Raw genomic sequence first — 18,733 nt, 5'->3', positions numbered from 1 at the left:
TTATGCACACTCATGGAATGTACAAATATCAAAGGGATGTTTTCAAAGAATGTTCCTGCTAATAACCAAATTTTATTGCATTATGGCATACTAATTAACACATGAAAGAGCTAAGCTAGTCACTTCAAAATTTAAGATGCTCTGTTTTCTAGCATTTTATTTCCAAGGAAAGATTCTGTATTTTACCCCAGTGATAAGAGTAATCTCTTTTTTTTTCTACAGGGTTTACAAATTTTTCAAACAGTGCGATGCAATTTCTTGAAAAGCAAGGTTTAGAATCTCAGTAAGTTTTTGGAAAATTATTTAAATTTTTAAATTTTCTATTTTTAATAAAGTAGTATTTACTATAAATGGTTGTTTTAAATCAGTGAAAAGAGTTTTTTTAAGTTGGATTGTCACTTCTAGAAACATCAGTACTCATAATTTTTACAGCTGTGTAAAGTTAGTATCTTTTATAGAATTCTTACATAGATTTGATCTTATTTAATTCCCCTGCCTCCAAAAATTAAACTAAATGTATATCCAAATCACATATGAATTTTGTATTGAATATGTAAGTTGGGTTGTTATGACTGTGACTAAAATGATACTTGGTTTAGTTTACAGTTCACCAAGATCCATTATAGGTACTTGAGTACCAGCAGTCTTTTTGTAGAAACTTGTTTGTTTTACTCTTATTATTGTGATTTGTAAGGTAATTGATTAGAAGAAAGGAAACTCTTAAAAAAATAATTATAAAAATTGATCAGGTTTTTTAAAAATTTTATTTTTAGGAGTCCTGTTTCAAAACTTACTTTCAAATTTTTCCTGGCTATTTTCTGTTCACTCATTGGGGCTTTTTTGACATTTCCTGGATTACGGCTGGCTCAAATGCATCTGGATGCCCTGAATTTGGCAACAGAAAAAATTACACAGTAAGCGGAAAATGTACATAAGCACATGCAGATAAATATATGTTTTCCATCTTAATGAAGGTATATTATTGTAATGTAATCATAAATTATTGTATTGAAAATTAATAATCAAATAACCATTTGATGTCACATTACTTTCTCTTTCAACTATCAGCAAGTTTCTTTTTATTTGCTTCTAAATTTTGTCTTGTATTAAAATACACCACTGATTGTGATTAAAATGGAAATACCCAAATTTATGTTAGTTCTTTTTAATTCACATGCTTATGATACTGCAATCTCTACAACTGAACTGAGGACCTAAAGAAATTTCCCTTTAAAAAATTAGATCATTTTACTTAAGAATACTGATCTAAATTTATATAAATTTATTTAAATAACTTAATGTCTCATTTTAAATATTTTAAAACATTTTACAACTAAAAGTTGTATGTATAAAAGATGTTTGTTTCCCTTAAGTCATTGATCTACTTAATAGACTCTCGTTAAAATTATACATTATTTTATTGTGGGTCTGCTAATATGGTACAAAGTTACATATTGTAGATTACTTTGAACTACCAGATTCTATTTTAGTTCTGAAATGGAGAAAAATCATACTGAATCTCTCCATATAGTTCAAAGCCCATTTACTATATTCTTTGTGGTTGTCATTGTCACAGATTTTTTGTTGATGTAGACATCTTGACAGAAAGGCAGGCTTATATCTACTTCAACTCATATTCAGATCAAAGTTCCTGTCTCATCGTTTTGTTTTGCAGTGGAAGCCCAACTTGAGACTATTCTGTTTTGATATGCGTATTTATAGTCATTAAGTTCTCTGGGTGATTGTATTTTCTAACATTTCTGCTCTTTAAAACCCTATTTTTAATGATGCCAATTCTTTCACATTCTCTTTTACCTGTGTCATTTTCCTTTAATTTAATTTTGACAGCCTTTTTCACCTCACCTCCATTTTTCTACATACGCTTTGTGCGTATGTTTACTTATTCTCACCTCCCACTCCACACTCCTTCCTCCCTCTTTTTTTCCCCTCCTTTTACTCAGCATGCTTTTGGCTACATCCTGCCTTTCTCCCACCACTGTCTCTCTAATGGCTTCTTTTAAAACAAAACCTGGTTCTCCCCCTCCTCTCTACACACACACTTCAGTCCACTAACCCCAGTGTTATGATTTAAATAAGCTGAAAAGGGTGGGTGGAGGGGAGCCCTTCACAAGCTACTGAAACCGCTGTGGGCTGCTCCTTGATACTGGAGTGTTCCCTAGCAACACTGCATACCTAATACTGCTTCTTTCTTCCCCCACATCTGATGGTTTACCCAGGCTGTGGGATGAAAGAATCACTTTATAAAAACATTTAAAGCATTTAGTAGTGGTTGGTGGGGGGGTCCTTTTAGTGTCCTCTTCAGTAAAATGTGGCTTCTTTTTAAGATTTTTTTTTCCTTGGAGACTTGGGATTTTATTTTATTTTCAGTTTATTGTAGCCCCTCATTGTGTTGTAGCACTCTGCCTTGATACAAGGGTATGGGCAAGCTAGTTCTGTTACGAGAATAACATGACTGGCACAAAGAGCAGCATTCTGTTCACCCCCTGTGGCCAGGCACTAGGACCTATTTTAATATTAGAGGTTAGAACCAGAGTTCCGCCTTTCCCCTGTCAGGTGTTTATGGCTTCCTGACTCAGCCCTGTTTGCTCACACATCACTGTCTCTTGCCTATGTAGTGATATTTTAAAATGTGTATGTTTGTATGTGTATTTTTAATCCTCCAGTTTAGCCCTTAAGTGTGGTTGGTAATGAAAGCAGTACATGGTAATAAAATAATCTGAAGAATTTGCCTTTTTTCTAAAATAAGAAAAATTTTTATCAGCCATCTGTCTCTGTAGATTACAAACTTGAACAATTAACAATGAAATTATGGCTCAGGCCTGAAACCCTTTGCTGTGTTAGGTATATTGCCTTGTCAAGAGTAATGTAAATTTTCTTGATATATATAGGATGAGTAAATTAATTTCAGGTATGTTCATAATAGTTGAAAAAGAAATAAAAATGTGGAATCACTTATAAGTTTAACAATGTAATTTAAACATGATAATGATCATTACATATTGAAAGATTCCTCAGTTTACAAGTTGTTGCAGTAGGTTCCTTATGCCACATGCCTTTTAGTGTTATGGAACTGGCTAATCACTGTCATTTACTTGTAGATAATGAGCAGGCACTTTGTTTCAATTGACTCTACCATTCTGAAAATCCATTAGATTCATTGACTCTCTAAAGTTAGAGAATCATTAAAATACCTGTTTATTGAATCAGGGATATAGCATAGGATTATTAAAGAATACTAGAATAGAAATGAACAAATCTGGATTTTAGTCCTAGATCTGCCCCTAACCTGTTATATTGTCATGAGCAAGTCTTTAACTTTCCTGGATCTAAATGTTCTCATCTAAAAAATTAAGATAATGATATAGTTTTTCATGGGCTCAAATCAGTGTTAAATGATGGTGATAACTATAAAATAATGATGACAGTAGTACTATAATGTAAAATACTGCAAATAGTTCCTGCCTTCATTTTAGTAAGACTCAAGTTTCTGTAGTTTATTAGCACATGTTGTTTCTAGGTTTTTATGTTTATTTCTTATGTACTTTCAGAACATTACTTCATATCAACTTCTTGGCGCCTTTATTTATGGTTCTGCTCTGGGTAAAACCAATCACCAAAGACTACATTATGAACCCACCACTGGGTAAAGAAAATATCCCTTTGTAAGTATGGGTATTTGAGGGCTAATTTTCATTTCATTATATAATCAAAACTGCTTTCCTAAATGTTATTTGTAAAGTTCTTATATGATAAATTAGGACACTGTATTTTTCGAACATCAATAGAAATGCTAAAGGATGTGATATAAAATTAAAGCTACAGGCCATCATTTAACCTTGTTGTGATCTTTGTTAATGAATGTTAATGATTATTACCTTGCGCTAATATTATCTTGTGTACTTGTAAGTTTTTTCTGTTCTTAATGTCCAATTGTTGTCATCTGACATTTTTCTGTTGTCATTGTGCCTATTGTTTAGATACCTTCTGCAGTTCTTTTATATTTTTTAATTGTGAAAATTATGGAGGAAAAAAGGATAGTATAAAGGGAAACTCATATATTCATCCCCTGTATTTAACAGTTGTTAACATTTTCCATATTTCATTAATTTTTGGGTTTTGTTTTTTGATGAAGTATTTTCCAGTTAGAGACATAATAATTTTACCCCTAAGTACTTTAATTTGCATCTCTAAAAATTATATTTTTCTACATAACAATATTATCACATGTAAGAAAATTAAAAATAATGACTTAACATTATTATCTAATACTAGTTCATATTTCTCCAGTTAGGCAACTATATTTTAACAGAAGAAGATGGTAAGGAAGCATAGAAATAATTTATTAAAAGGCATTAATAACTGTACTTGATCTGTTAACTCATTAGCCTTGTGGAACTATGTTAGAGTATTAGAACAATTCAGACACAGGTGGTTCAAACTCCAGCTCTGCCACTCACTAAAACTGTCAGTTGAGGTAGATATTTAAATTCTCTGAGCCTCTGTTTCCCCATCTGGAAAATGAAGATAATAGTATCTACCTCACAAGATTATCATTGGAATTAAATCCAAGAACACATGTAATGCAACCAGCTGGAAGTAAGTGCTTAATAAATATTCCTTTCACTGTTTTGCCTCATCAAAATTAAAGTAGAAAAGCTTGACTAGTCATTGATTCCACAGTGCACGTTTTATGTACTTTTTTTAGATCCGGGTTACAAATTCATTTGTTTTGGAGTATATAATCAGTGATGACCATGACAGTTTTTGTTTGTTTGTTTACAGTTAATTCTATTGAACTAGGGAAATATTCACTGAAGAAGCAATATTTTTTCCCCACACAACTAAACCTTAATGGTAATTTTAACTTGACAGATACCCTAAGTATTTAAATGTAATCCTAAGGATCATAGGTTTCTAGACAAAATCTCAGAGGAACTTCTAATTCATGTCTTTGATGCTAAAAGAATTCCTAATCTTTCCTTTAAATTTGGTCATGGAAATTGGATTTCGTATTCCTGTAATTATGTTTTATCCTAAGAACCATAGGTTTCTAGACAAAATCTCAGAGGAACTTCTAATTCATGTCTTTGATGCTAAAAGAATTCCTAATCCTTCCTTTAAATTTGGTCATAGAAATTGGATTTCATATTCCTGTAATTATGTTCTCTGATTTTATATTGACCTTAGTTACATTGAGAAAACAAGGAAAGTAGTATTTATGACATACCAGTTATTATGCTAGGTATTGATACTTTACATATTTTATAAATTATTTTTATAATAATTGTCTATTGTGGTTGCTCTTCTCATCCCATTCTAGAGATGAAATAACAGACTCAGAGTTTAAATAGTTTGGCTAAGGTTATTCAGCCATATTTGGTATACATAAAACATTTGGTGGTTTATATACTTCCCACTTTCAGCCTGACTACAAACTTTGCATGGATTGATTAGTAGTGAATACTTAATGGATATGGGAATAAGGAGCTTTCCTCTTGGTATATATTAAATTATAGGAAAAATGTTGTTCATAATGAAGACTTGAGGTCCTCTTCCTATAGTTTTCTTCCCTCTTTGACCTCATCCGTATTTTTGACCTGTTGCGTAAACAGATTAAACAAAATTGTACACTTTCACGTCTTCTCTGCCCTTCCTGTTTCTTGTATTATTCTTCAACATTATTTCCCCAGCTTTTAGTTTAGTTTCTTTCCTAGGTGCTTGCCACTGGACAGAGGTTGGGGTGATAATAGAACCTGTTTGAGGAGAAGTATTATCAGGTTTTTTTAAAAAAATCTTTTCCCATGTATTCTTTATATTCATGTATTCCACCCTCATGTTCTTAAGATTTTCAGGGAGACCGTGTCCTTGCTAAGTTCCAGGCCCTATCTGGCAGAGCAGTCTACATTTCAAGAGTCATATTAAGTGCCTGAAGTGTGCTAGAAATTAGACTAAATGCCAGGGGTAATCTAGTCATTACTTTCAAATTACTCACAATGTAGTCTTTTATCAGAGGAGAAACCATGGTCTTTTATGAACATTAAAGCCCAAAAAGATTTCAGAAGTTAATTTTATCTTCTTTCTAAACCCTTTAAGGAGCCCTTACCAGTGATCTAGTTTCTGAAAAGATGTCCTAAGGGTACATCTTTTCTCCTGGAATCCTCACCTTAGCCTTGAGGAATTGCTGAGAACTGAGCCAGCTTCGGCACATAGCAGGTTAAGTAAATTGTAGAGGAATCAGATTTCTTCATAATGTGTCAGAATTTTTATTAATAATTTTCCCATGGTCCCAGTTAGAAACTCAGCAAAGTGAGGATCTCATCCAAATATGTATATAATCAAACAAAACTATAGCCAATGATAGGTCATTAACTTGATTAGTTTCATAGGCAATCCCTGTGGTTTTCTTGTTTCTTTCCCTTAGTCTCTAGTTTAAGAGCACCCAACTTCTGTTATCATGTCACAGCCAATTTTTCTTCCATAGAGGAGGGTAGATAGAGAAAAGAATCCCAAGTATTTCTCTACTTTTTTCTTCTAGATATGTTGCTTCTTATACTTTTGTGATACATTTATCTATCTAGTTCTATTATATAAGTGAAAGTATTGTATAGATAAGTCTATGGCAGAGTGGGATTCTTTTAGGTCTCCAACTGTAGCTAAGAGTAGCTTTCTTATATCTTATATGGTGAACATTAACATATAACTAGCATGCTAGCATATTGTGGTCTTTGAGAGCACTGTATCAACTTTTTGATCTGTAGAATGACAGAAGCTACATTCGATACTCTGCGACTCTGGCTAATAATCCTGCTGTGTGCTTTACGGTTGGCCATGATGCGTAGTCACCTGCAAGCTTATTTAAACTTAGCCCAGAAATGTGTGGATCAGATGAAAAAAGAAGCAGGGCGAATAAGTACAGTTGAGCTACAGAAAATGGTAAGTTTTATACCATAGTCAAAATGAAAAATAGCAAAATCTGTGTTGTTAAAAAAAAAAATTTTGGTTTCCCTTAATAGACAATAATTAATGTTTTAACATATAGTATTCTTGTTGTAAATAAACTGAATAATCTAAAACTTGACATATCAAAGAGACCTTGATCTGATTTTGGTGCTAAGTGAAGAAAGGGTCTCAATTCCTCTTTCTGCCTTAAGTGCTTTAAGTGGGTACAGTTGGGCGGTACAAAGCTGTGGTGTGCCTACCGTTGCTAAAAGGCACTCTTCTAATTGATTTAAAAGACATATATTGTTCAGACTTTATGACTTAAAGGATAGGAAATACTAGTGGTTAAATTTACTTCTTTTAATTCCATGTACTTGAATGTGAAATATAAGTCTTTAATGAGGATTCCAGAGAAGGAAAGGGATAGGAATCTATCCACTGTTATAATAGAACTATAACCTGATCGTGTGTTTTTTAGAGATTTGGTGTTGAGTTACCTGTTTTTGATTCACTTCCATGGTTAGGGGCATTTATCAAGATTTAAAAACTTTTTTTGTTTCACTTTTCATATATTTTTACATTGTCCATATTTGACTTCAATCAAATGTGTTCATGTAGAATGGGGATTTAATACTTATTTATGAAGAGTTTATGCTCATATATGATGTCTACTATAGTTTGTAGATCTCCTTACAGATTTAAACATTTTGTTGAGATGTAAGTGAATATATACCATTTGAATTTTAATGATTAATTTCTATGTATACAGAACTAATGTATACATATATATTAATTTCTGTGTATAAAGAACTAATTTTGTGGAATCCATTTTAATATTCTCACATTTTAATAACTTATTTTTCAAACTGGGCCTTTCTGAAGTCAGTTTTCAGAAAGGGGACATTTATAATGAAGTTCAAACTTATTAACATTTAGTTTCCTTCTCATGAAAGGATTGCTTATCTCTTAAGCATTCCAGTTTGACAATTACATGAAAGTTTAATTCACTCATAACATGTCAGCTGTATTAGATACTTAAGAATATTGTTGGTTGCAGGTGGCTCGAGTCTTTTATTACCTTTGTGTCATTGCACTGCAGTATGTGGCACCTCTGGTAATGCTGCTTCACACAACTCTGCTTTTGAAAACATTAGGTAGGCATGCCCTGATAACTGGGAAACATCTTTTATTTTCTACCTATAATTAATACTTTTTGTTACTTACAAAGGACTGTGCCTCTTAAAATTGTTTCTCTCTTTAAAAGTTTTAAGAAGAAGCATGGCAAAGTTTTAGCTGCAGAAGTTTATTGATAATCTTGCTTTTAAAAACTGAGGCCCATGTGGTTTTATAACTTTATGCTTTTATAAGAATTGTTTACTAAAAGTTAATTTCTAAATTTATCAAGTAAATTGAGTGAACACTGTTGACCTTAGTTACTTTTGTGTTATAAGAGGATGATTTAAGGCTTTGTTAGTGCCTAATATTTAAATTATTACAATTTTACTTGAAAATTTACATACATTACAGAATCATCTGGTGAATTCTATTTTAAATAACTTATGTTGTGAGGGTAAAGATTTCTTGTGAAAGAATAAAGTTCTCCTACAAGTCTCTTCACTAAGCTATCAAGTCCCTGTGTGGTGTTATTGAAGAACTATCTATTATTGCATTGATCATTTCCCCTGGCTTAGATCAGGCAGTCTGCTATGTGGTGTTTTAAGAAGCTCAAAGGAACTAAAAGTATTATTTAGGTGGGCTTAGTAGATACCATAGAGATAATGATGGGCATAAATGCCCTTTAGGAATCTAAGGAATGTAAAGAGGTAGATTGCTCGATTGTAAATTATGTGACTCATATTCTATCCAATGTAGGAAAGTATATGATGAAAAAAATTTCTGGAAGTTATTAATAGTTTCTCACATTGAAATCATAGATAGTTTCTGAGAAAGAAATTTATTCTGATATTCTAGAAGTAGAAAAGATTTCTCAGAAGCTACTGAATCGTTCCCTGTAACTCCAGTAGAGGTAGTTGATTCATGTCTTGTACAAAGAAAAAATTGTTTTTATTATTTGACTATATTTTAGTGCAGTTAATTAAAAGTATATCAGACTTCTTGCTTTTATGTGTACCTTTACTGATGAGGCCAGATAGTCTGGTCAAGTTAATTTTTTAAGAATATAGAATAAGATTATTATTTTACTCTTTTTTGAACATAAAATGAGGTACTGTGTCACTAAACTTCTTGTTAATTTCAAATATAGGATAAAGAATTGTTTTTTCAATATAAAGCTTTGGATTAGTGACTTTTCAAGTTATATTTGTGTCTTGAATTTTCTAGGTAATCATTCCTGGGGGATTTATCCAGAATCTCTGTCTACCTTGCCAGTGGATAATAGCCTACCCTCCAATTCTGTTCACTCTGAATTACCATCTGCTGATGGGAAGATGAAGGTAACTGTTACACAAATAACAGTGGCACTGAGCAGCTTAAAAAATATTTTTACTCCTCTCCTTTTTCGAGGACTTCTATCTTTTCTGACCTGGTGGATTGCAGCTTGCCTCTTTTCTACAAGCCTTTTTGGGCTTTTCTATCACCAGTATCTGACTGTGGCATGAATCTCAGTTAACAAAAAGGATATACAAGTCTTACTTTAAATTCAAATACTTGTGCCCTTGAAGGGCTGATGAAAACCAGAAGAAATCAAATACAAAGAAAAAAAAGAACATATCAAAATATCTTATTTTAAATGTTTCCTCTGTATTCTCAGGGTGAATTAATGTTATAATATTTAAAATCACAGAATAGATTGTTCACTGTTACACTGTGGCATTGGAATTTTAACTCTTTGTATTTACTGATGTGAGAGGGCTATCTACAAGGGTAATACTTATAATTACCTTGGTTTACAGAAACCTCCAGCAGTCTTCTTTGAAACATCTCATATGACTCCAGTTATTGACTGATTATGCTTAATGGTATTAAGGTACTGTTAATAGTCATAGTGGCTACCTATAGAACAGTCTTCAACCTGAGCCATGCTTTAGGGGAGGGAAAAGAGCTAAAGTCACTTCTGTTGGTAATATATCAGTTACTGTTCAAACAACAGTAAAATCCAACAGAAAGAAAGAGATTGCTACTGTATATTACAGTAAAGAAAGCTGCATAGTTATTTTAAATTTAATGGAGATATACATGCTGAATATCTACAAGTACCGCTGCTTGAGAGTAGCAAGATGTTGTTTTAAAATGTATACTACCCAACTTGAGAGTTTTTTTAAATGATAGGCCATATAACATCTGCAATCTTGCTGTTAGGTTTGGCCTGCCATATTTTATTTTATTCTATGATCCTGAATAGTTCGTTTTAATAGTCTAAAAATATTTATCAATATTGATCAGACTTTTAAAAAATTACTTTGTAATCCTGCTGACTACCTGTATGTATTGTATATATATTATATATTAAACATATAATATATTGAGATTTTAAAAGATGAAAATATTGAATTCTTATAATATTTTATGTTGCTGAATGTATGTCAAAAAGTGATTTGAATGAGATGTAGTTGTATCTAGAAATTTTATTTCTTTTTGGAATGAAATTAAAATACATTTTGAAAGTTCAGCAGAGCAGGCAGTTTCTTTATGTTGCCTATGTGTGAAAATACTTAAAGTTTTGTGGATGCTTAGGTGATTTCTCCCAAATTATAATTCTTTTTCTGTCATTTTCAAAAAATCAGAATCTTTCTCTCTCTAACCAAGTCTACAGGTATCATATATACCCTTGTTAAATGGTACTTGTTTTAAATTTGTAGTCTCTAGAATTAGAAATATTAAGTTTTATTTTATTACTGGCCAAAATTGAGGAACTTTGAATGAAACATTCAAGTGAAATGGGAAAAAAAAAAAAGAGTAAAGTTCCTTTTGATGCTTTTTATTTCTGAAGATCAAAATGAAGGATTAAGATTGCAAAGTGAATGACTACAAGAGATAAGCAGGGTTTTTCTTTCTTGTTTTAACAAATAAATTTTTTTACATATAACTCTCTTGGGAGGCGTGAAAACAAGTTTGAAACCCATTTTGGAATTCCTGTCAAGGCTTAAGCTTCACAATCACTTAAAAAACTTTAATACACCGAATTCCTGTCTTTTGTGTAGATTTAAATATTTTTGAAATAGCTGGTATTTTAAAAGACTGAGTAATAAGTGCTTAAACTGGAGAAACTCTGATTGAAATGAATATATAGCCTGATGATATTTCAATGTGTATTTCCAGAAGAAGCATTTCAAATATATTTCGAGTTACATCAGCATCACCACCAAAATAAGTGTGTATCTTACAAAAAGATGATACCAAAGTTTAACTTCTATTTTGTAGGTGAAAGTTCTCACGTGTTGGACTTGAAAAGAATCTTACCTGGTATTTATAATCACTCTTACCCAACAGCTACATTTAAAAAATTAACGTTATTCTTTTGAGTTTCAAAGATTGTACAGCAGAGTAGTTACAGGGGGAAAGGCATAGAAATCATTGTGGGATGAAACAACATGTATTTCTAAAATTCTGTTGATTCACTCTTTTAAAACTTGAACCTCTAAGTAAACCGTGAACTTGGGCAAACTGCACATTATTTTAAAGTAACAGATTTGGTTTAGGTTTAGGTTTTTTTGGCCTTTTGAAACAAATTTGAACTGGTTTATGTACACATGTTGTCTTTGAACGAAGAGTTATCTTCTTGGCCGGGTGCGGTGGCTCACGCCTGTAATCCTAGCCCTCTGGGAGGCCGAGGCGTGTGGATCGCTCGAGGTCAGGAGTTCAAGACCAGCCTGAGCGAGACCCCGTCTCTACTAAAATAGAAATAAATTATCTGGACAACTAAAACAATATATATAGAAAAAATTAGCCAGGCGTGGTAGCACATGCCTGTAGTCCCAGCTATTCAGGAGGCTGAGGCAGGAGGATCGCTTAAGCCCAGGAGTTTGAGGTTGCTGTGAGCTAGGCTGATGCCACGGCACTCACTCTAGCCCGAGCAACAAAGTGAGACTCTGTCTCAAAAAAAAAAAAAAGAGTTATCTTCTTTAAGTGCAAAAGTTTGTACTTCATGTAAACCAAGTAATATTTTAATTTCCCTAAATTAGACCAGTAGAGTTATTTTATTTTTTATATTGGACTCTAGTCAATATAATATGCTTCAAAGTTCAGGTATTTTAATTATGTATGTTTGCCACATTAAGTAGAAACCCTTATAATCTTGCTTTATATTAATACGATTTGTAGAATTTTATTTGACAATTTATTGACTCTTCTCCACCCCCCTAAACTCCCTGCCTGTTGCACTGTATATAAATCAAAGCTGTATTTCCTCTCCTACCCCTGTTGATTTTTCTGAAATGAAAAGCACATAATTTTAGCTTAATATCTGTGTACATTTTGATTATCTTTGGTATTTCCCCCAGATTCCAATTACTGTATATAAAATGACCAATGCATGCAAAAAGAATGGGCTCATTGTCTTATTGTTTCTGATATAAATATCATTGGTAAAATAGTGACATTTCTTCTTGAGTTATGATTCGGAAGAGATATCCATCTATTAATGGAATTGGCAGGTCCAGGAAGCAATAAATAGAATTCATTATGAAATCTATAATTGGAACTTCACTGGATAGATTTTATTCTTTCAAATGAAACATTAAATTCTCAGTATTGTGAAGCATAAGGTCTCAACATTTTCTGAATTCATGCATACTTTCTGAGCCATCACATAAATGAAAATGGTTTAGCAAGGTATATGACTCCATTCAGCAAAATAAAACTAAGTGATTTTTGAATGTAGATTATCCTGTGTCTTCACAGAGCTTTAGGAGGCCTAAAGAATCAGATTTAAACATACTTAAAATACTAGAGCTTGAACTCAGTGTCTCAAATAGTAGTATAGTCTCATCTTTTAACTCCTACCCATCTCTTTATGTCCATACCCTGGCTTTGTAGCTGAGCTTAGTTATAAGCCATGAAAACTCTGACATGGACACTAAGGATGATCAGAAGGCTAATGTCAACTTTTCCGATCTTTGAAGTAATAAACATTTTCACTTATTTTTGTTTTCTTCCTAAGAAAAAAGAAAAACAAAGTATAGCCTTTTTAAATATTTTTTCCTGTTACCATTGGACCCTTTTTTTTTTTTTTAGCTACAAATTGTTTATGGTGGATGGGCTTATTTCTAATGGGTCAGAGATTCTGTATTTTTCCATCTTTTTTTTTGAGACTGGATCTCACTCTGTCACCCAGGCTACAGTGCAGTGGTGTCATCACAATTCACTGCAACCTCCAACTCCTGGGCTCAAGCGATCCTCCTACCTCAGCTTCCCCAGGAGTTGGGGCTACAGCTGTGTGCCATCACGCCCATCTAATTTTTCTATTTTTTGTAGAGACTGGGTCTCTTTTTTGATCAGGCTGGTCTCAAACTCCTGACCTAAAGCAATCCTCCTGCCTTGGCCTCTCAGAATGCTAGGATTACAGGTGTGGGCCACTGTGCCCAGCCTTCCATCTTATTTTTTATTTTTCTTGTTTTTTAACCCTATATCTCCCTACATATGGTTGCTTCTCTCTTTATTCTCATTTGGCAAAAGGCAATTCATTTTCTTAAGTAGCAGCATAATTTTGTGGAAAGAATGCTAATCTAAGAATCAGGAAACATTTCTTCTCTTCCCATTTCTGCCTATAATTAGCTATTTTTTTTTGTACTTACTAAGCATTTAATCCATACTAATTAAATAGAATTAAATTATTATCATGACTGTTGACCTCAGTTTTATCATCTTTAAAATGAAGAGTTTACATTAAATGTATGGTTATATATTTCTAAATCTCATAATTGATTTCTCTCTGTATTAGCATGAGAAAAACGTAGAGCTATTTTTGTCTTCAGGGATGGTTATGGATCATTTTGAAGGGTATTTACTTATTGTTATTTGAAGACAACTTCACAGAAAATCTTTTCTCTGGAATATTTTGGTTTGTACTTATTTAATTATTCAGTAAATATTTATTGAGTGCCTATAATGTGCCCGGGACTGTTCTACCTGCCCTAGATATGGTATTGAGCAAAATAACAAAATTCCTTTCTTCCAAAGCTTAGCATCTAGTGGAGGAAAGCAGACAATAAACAAAGATGAAGTGTCTAATGTAGGATATTTTAGATAGTGGTGAGATCCAATGAGTTAGGGGCAGGGAAAGGACTCAAGGAAAGGGGAGTATGAAGTTGGAGGGTAGAGATAAAGTTAAAATTTTAAATAGGGTGACCAAGGGAAGCCTCACTGAGACGGTGATTTCTGAGTAATGAATCGAAGGCAACAAGGACCATCATAGTAGTTTTCTCTTAGATCGCTGTGATTCATTGGTAGGCAAAACATCCTAATTGTCGTGACTTTGCTAGCTGAGGTCACTAAGGAAATTTCTTTTAATGGAAAATGTATTTCTCTGTTCAGTTGGTGTGTTGTATAGGAAAGAGTATAGCCACTGAATCAAATGCTGAATGTTTGCTATTATACAGTAAAGCATATGATGATATCATCTTCTGAGTCCACCTTTTATAATTTTTCTCTCAAGTGCTTTTAACATAATTTGGACATGTTTATATTTTATTTCAGTAGAACTTTTAAAGACTCAAGGAGATTTAGAAGAGTTGTAGGACCCTAGAGTAGTATGTGTCCATTTGGCAGACAAATTTAACCCATAGTTGTTTAATATATCAAATAACCTGTTACATAAAGGTAAACATTAAGGGTAATATGACTGAAGACAGATTTGGATTAACTTATCACAATTTTAAAATATACAAAATTTTAAATGTATAATATAGTTTGGGTATATTATTAAAAATGAGGATTTTTTTTTTTTAAGTACTGATGCACAAAAATTAGCTTTAACATATACTGTATTTGTTTGGAATGCATTTTTTCATCCTGTTATCGACAATGAAACAGTTTCTACTTTTGAGTATAAATTTCCAAAAGACTAAAAAAAGAAACATGAATTACTTTAGGTAGCAATAATAAAACACAGGAATTACTATAATTGTGTTTGTGTGTATATTTACGTGTTCTTTCATTTCTATTTTTAACAATTCCTTCAAGAATGAAATACAAGTTTTTTCACGTATTTAAACTTCTGTCATTGTGATAGGTGGTCTTGTACCTATTTTGGATAAGTTGCAGATATTTAAAGTTAATATTGACAACTGAATTATAATAATAAACAAAAAAAGTTATTTAAAATTTTTTAATTATTACAATTAAAAAATTAGTAGTAAAATTTTAAAAGAGCAACACTGGTTCAGGAAAAGTAATTTTTTGAACATTTTCCTTTTTTCCTCTCTGTGTTCTTTATATTCTTAAATTACTATACTTGAATTTCCAGTGTGAGAACTCTGCTAGCTGCTGAGTATATTGGTCCCAATTGTGTATTTTAGAACTGGAGAAATAACCATAGGATGGGTTTAGGGACCCACGAATCCCACTATGAGACAAACCTGACCTCAAACTCCATTGATCACCTGACCTCCATAGGCTCCTACTCTGACGTGTGGACATTTTGAGTCCTCTGCAATTAGTGTCAATTCAGAACCAGTGTCTAGTAGTCCCCAAAAGGTCTGATTATCTCCTTTTCCCAAATACACAATTGCTCTGTAAAAAAGACTGTAGGTCCCTATAGGGAGAAAGATTAAAAGTATAAGTTTTTGGCAGTGTACCCAGGTCCTTCCTCAAGGGGATCTTGGTCTCTAAACTGGCTAAAGTGTGGGATTTGATTGAGAGGCTGTGCCTGTTTGTTTCAAAGTAAGTAATCAGAGATTACTTACCATGGATGCTATACATGATTTTGAGGTTTTTACTCCTTAGAATTTTGAGGTCATTAAGTAACACTTTAAAAAAAATTATCTTCATAGGATGTGCAGAATTCCTAAATAAGACTTGTAGCCTAAATGGAATTGAAGGTATACTTTGTGTTATTGCACTTCTCAGATACTGGTGTTTTTTACAAATTGAAGGTTTGTAGTAACCCTGAGTGGAGCAAGTCTGTTGGAACAGTTTTTCTAACAGCACATGCTCATTTCATGTCTCTGTCTCACGTTTTGCTAATTTTCAACAATATTTGAAATGTTTTTGTTATTATTATGTCTGTTATGATTTGTGACCAGTGATCTGTGATGTTAATATTGTAATTGTTTGGGGGCACTATGACCCATGCCAGTATAAAAGGGTGAACTTAATCGATAAATGTTGTGTGTTGTGTGACTGCTCCACTGACCCACCATTCCTCCATCTCTCGGGCCTCCCTATTCCCTGAAACACAACAGTGTTGAAATTAGGCCAATTCCAACCCTGCAATGGCCTGTAAGTGTTCAAGTGAAAGGAAGAGTCACACATCTCTCACTTTATATCAAAAGCTAGAAGTGATTAGGCTTAGTGAGAAAGGCAAGTCGAAAGCTGAAATAGGCTGAAAGCTATCTCTTGCACCAAACAATTAGCCAAATTGTGAATGGGAAGGAAAAGTTCTTGAAGGAAATTAAAAGTGCTACTCCATTGAACACACAAATGATAAGAAAGTGAAACAGCCTTATTGCTGATACAGAGAAAGTTTTAGTGGTATGGATAGAAGATGAAACCAACTACAACATTGCCTTAATCCAAAGTGTAATCCAAAGCAAGGCTCTAATTCTTCAATTCTATGAAGGCTGAGACAGATGAAGAAACTGCAGAAGAAAAGTTTAAAGCTAGCCGGGGTTGGTTCATGAGGATTAAAGAAAGAAGCTATCTCCATAATATAAAAGTACAAGATGAAGCAGTGAGTCCTAATGTAGAAGTTCTAGCTAGGATCACTGAAGAATGCGGCTGTACTCAACAACTGATTTTCAATGTAGATGAAGCTGCCTTCTTTTGAAAGAAGATGTCATGCAGGACTTTCATAGCTAGAGAGAAGAAATCAATGCCTGGCTTCATAGGACAGGTTGGCTTTCTTGTTTTAGGGACTAATGCAGCTGATAATTTTAAGTTGAAGCAAATGATCATTTACCATTCTGAAAATCCTAGGGCCCTTAAGAATTATGCTAAATCTACTCTGCCTGTGCTCTACAAATGGAACAACAAAGCCTAGATGACAGCACATCTGTTTACAGCATGGTTTACTGAAAATTTATACCCACTGTTGAGACCCGCTGCTCAAAATCATCAGAACATGTACTGGGAGATTAGTGTTGTTTTCATGCCTGCTAACACATCAAAGCAAGACCTACCATCAACAAAAAGGCCATGTTAAAGGCTGACTAGTTTTTCCTCCTGAGGAAAGAAGTAAAAATGTGATTGCAGTGCATTGTTGGATTTTTACAGCAATTTTCTTGACATCTCTTTCTGCAAAAGAATGTGTTGAAAGAAAAAAAGGTGCTAGATTGTTAAAAGTGCCTAGGATGGTTACATAAAATGTTTTGTAAAAGCACTACCTGTATAAAACATAAAAGATTTTTCAATTACATTATCAGACATGGAGTAAACGTATAATAATTTTCTTTGACTTTATTGATTCTGTTTGCAAATACTAAAGGTCTTCGCAGAAGTTGTCGATTTCAGTTTTAACAAATGCATTTTGAGTGGAAGAGCACTAAGGACCATGTTTATAATTATTCAGCTGTATTTGTTGCTGACTTGTAAAACAATAAAAATTCTTTTGGTCTGTTTGAATTTGTCCCACAACTCATTGTTGCTCTGTTCATTTTTTTCCAGATTTTTTTTTTTTTTTTTCCTCTTTCTGTGTTTCCTTTTGGATAGTTTTTATAGCTATTCAAGTTTGCTGACTTTTTCTGCAGCATCTAGTCTGGTGTTTAACTCATATAGTGAATTTTTTTTTTTATCTCAGACACTCTTTTAAAAATCTCTAGAAGTTCAATTAGCGTTGTCTTTATCTTTTCCATGTCTCCTTAATGTGTTCATGCTTTCCTCTACTTTCTTGAACATATAGAATATAGTTATAATAGCAGATCCAATATCATTGTCTACTAATTTTATCTTCTGTGTCATATTAGGACTTGTGTCTGTTGACTGATTTTTCTTCTCATTGTGGGTCAGATTTTCTTGCTTGTTTGCATTCCTGAAAATCAATGACCAGATTCCAAATGCCTGGTTGAGTGCTGGATATTTTTGTTTTTCTTTAAATGCAGTCATTGCTGCATTATTTAGTCAGTAATAGAATATATGACAGTGGTCTCATAAGATTATAATGAAGCTGAAAAATTCCTATCACCTAGTGACATGATAGCCGTCATAACATCATAGTGCAATGCATTATGTGTTTGTGGGGATACTGGTGCAAAGAAACCTGTGATGCCCAGTCATATAAAAGTATATATAGCACATATAATTGTGCACGGCATATAATACTTGAAAATAATAAATGACTATGTTACTGGTTTAGGTATTTGCTATATTATTTATTTTTATTTTATAGTATAGTCCTATTAAAAAAATTTAACTGTAAAAACAGCCTCAGGCTGGTCCTTTAGGAGGTTTTCCAGAAGGTGGCATTGTTATCATAGGAGATAACAGCTCTGTGCATGTTATTGCCCCTGAAGACCTTCCAGGGGAAAAAGATGTGGAGGTGGAAGACAGTGATACTGATGATCCTGACCCTCTGTAGGCCTAGGCTAATGTGTGTGTTTGTGTCTTAGTTTTTAACAAAAAAAGTTTGAAAAGTAAAAAAAAAAACTTAAAAATTTAAAAA

General features: G+C 33.0%; 1 protein-coding gene across 1 annotated transcript in view; it reads left to right on the top strand.

The window, feature by feature from the left end:
- The window catches only part of TMEM161B (transmembrane protein 161B), a 72,255-nt gene extending 61,667 nt beyond the window's left edge, over positions 1 to 10,588 (top strand). Inside the window, exons 7-12 of the mRNA XM_045565886.1 lie at positions 223 to 283; positions 774 to 914; positions 3,570 to 3,683; positions 6,780 to 6,954; positions 8,018 to 8,114; positions 9,301 to 10,588. Of these exons, the coding sequence (XP_045421842.1) occupies positions 223 to 283; positions 774 to 914; positions 3,570 to 3,683; positions 6,780 to 6,954; positions 8,018 to 8,114; positions 9,301 to 9,578 (866 nt within the window). The 3' untranslated portion in view covers positions 9,579 to 10,588. The remainder of the gene's footprint in view (positions 1 to 222; positions 284 to 773; positions 915 to 3,569; positions 3,684 to 6,779; positions 6,955 to 8,017; positions 8,115 to 9,300) is intronic.
- The last annotated feature ends 8,145 nt before the right edge of the window (positions 10,589 to 18,733 follow it).

Source organism: Lemur catta, chromosome 12, assembly GCF_020740605.2.
Source record: "Lemur catta isolate mLemCat1 chromosome 12, mLemCat1.pri, whole genome shotgun sequence".
In the NCBI taxonomy this organism is placed as follows: domain Eukaryota; kingdom Metazoa; phylum Chordata; class Mammalia; order Primates; family Lemuridae; genus Lemur; species Lemur catta.
Note: the sequence above shows the minus strand (reverse complement) of the source record. Positions and strands in the feature narration are given on the sequence as shown.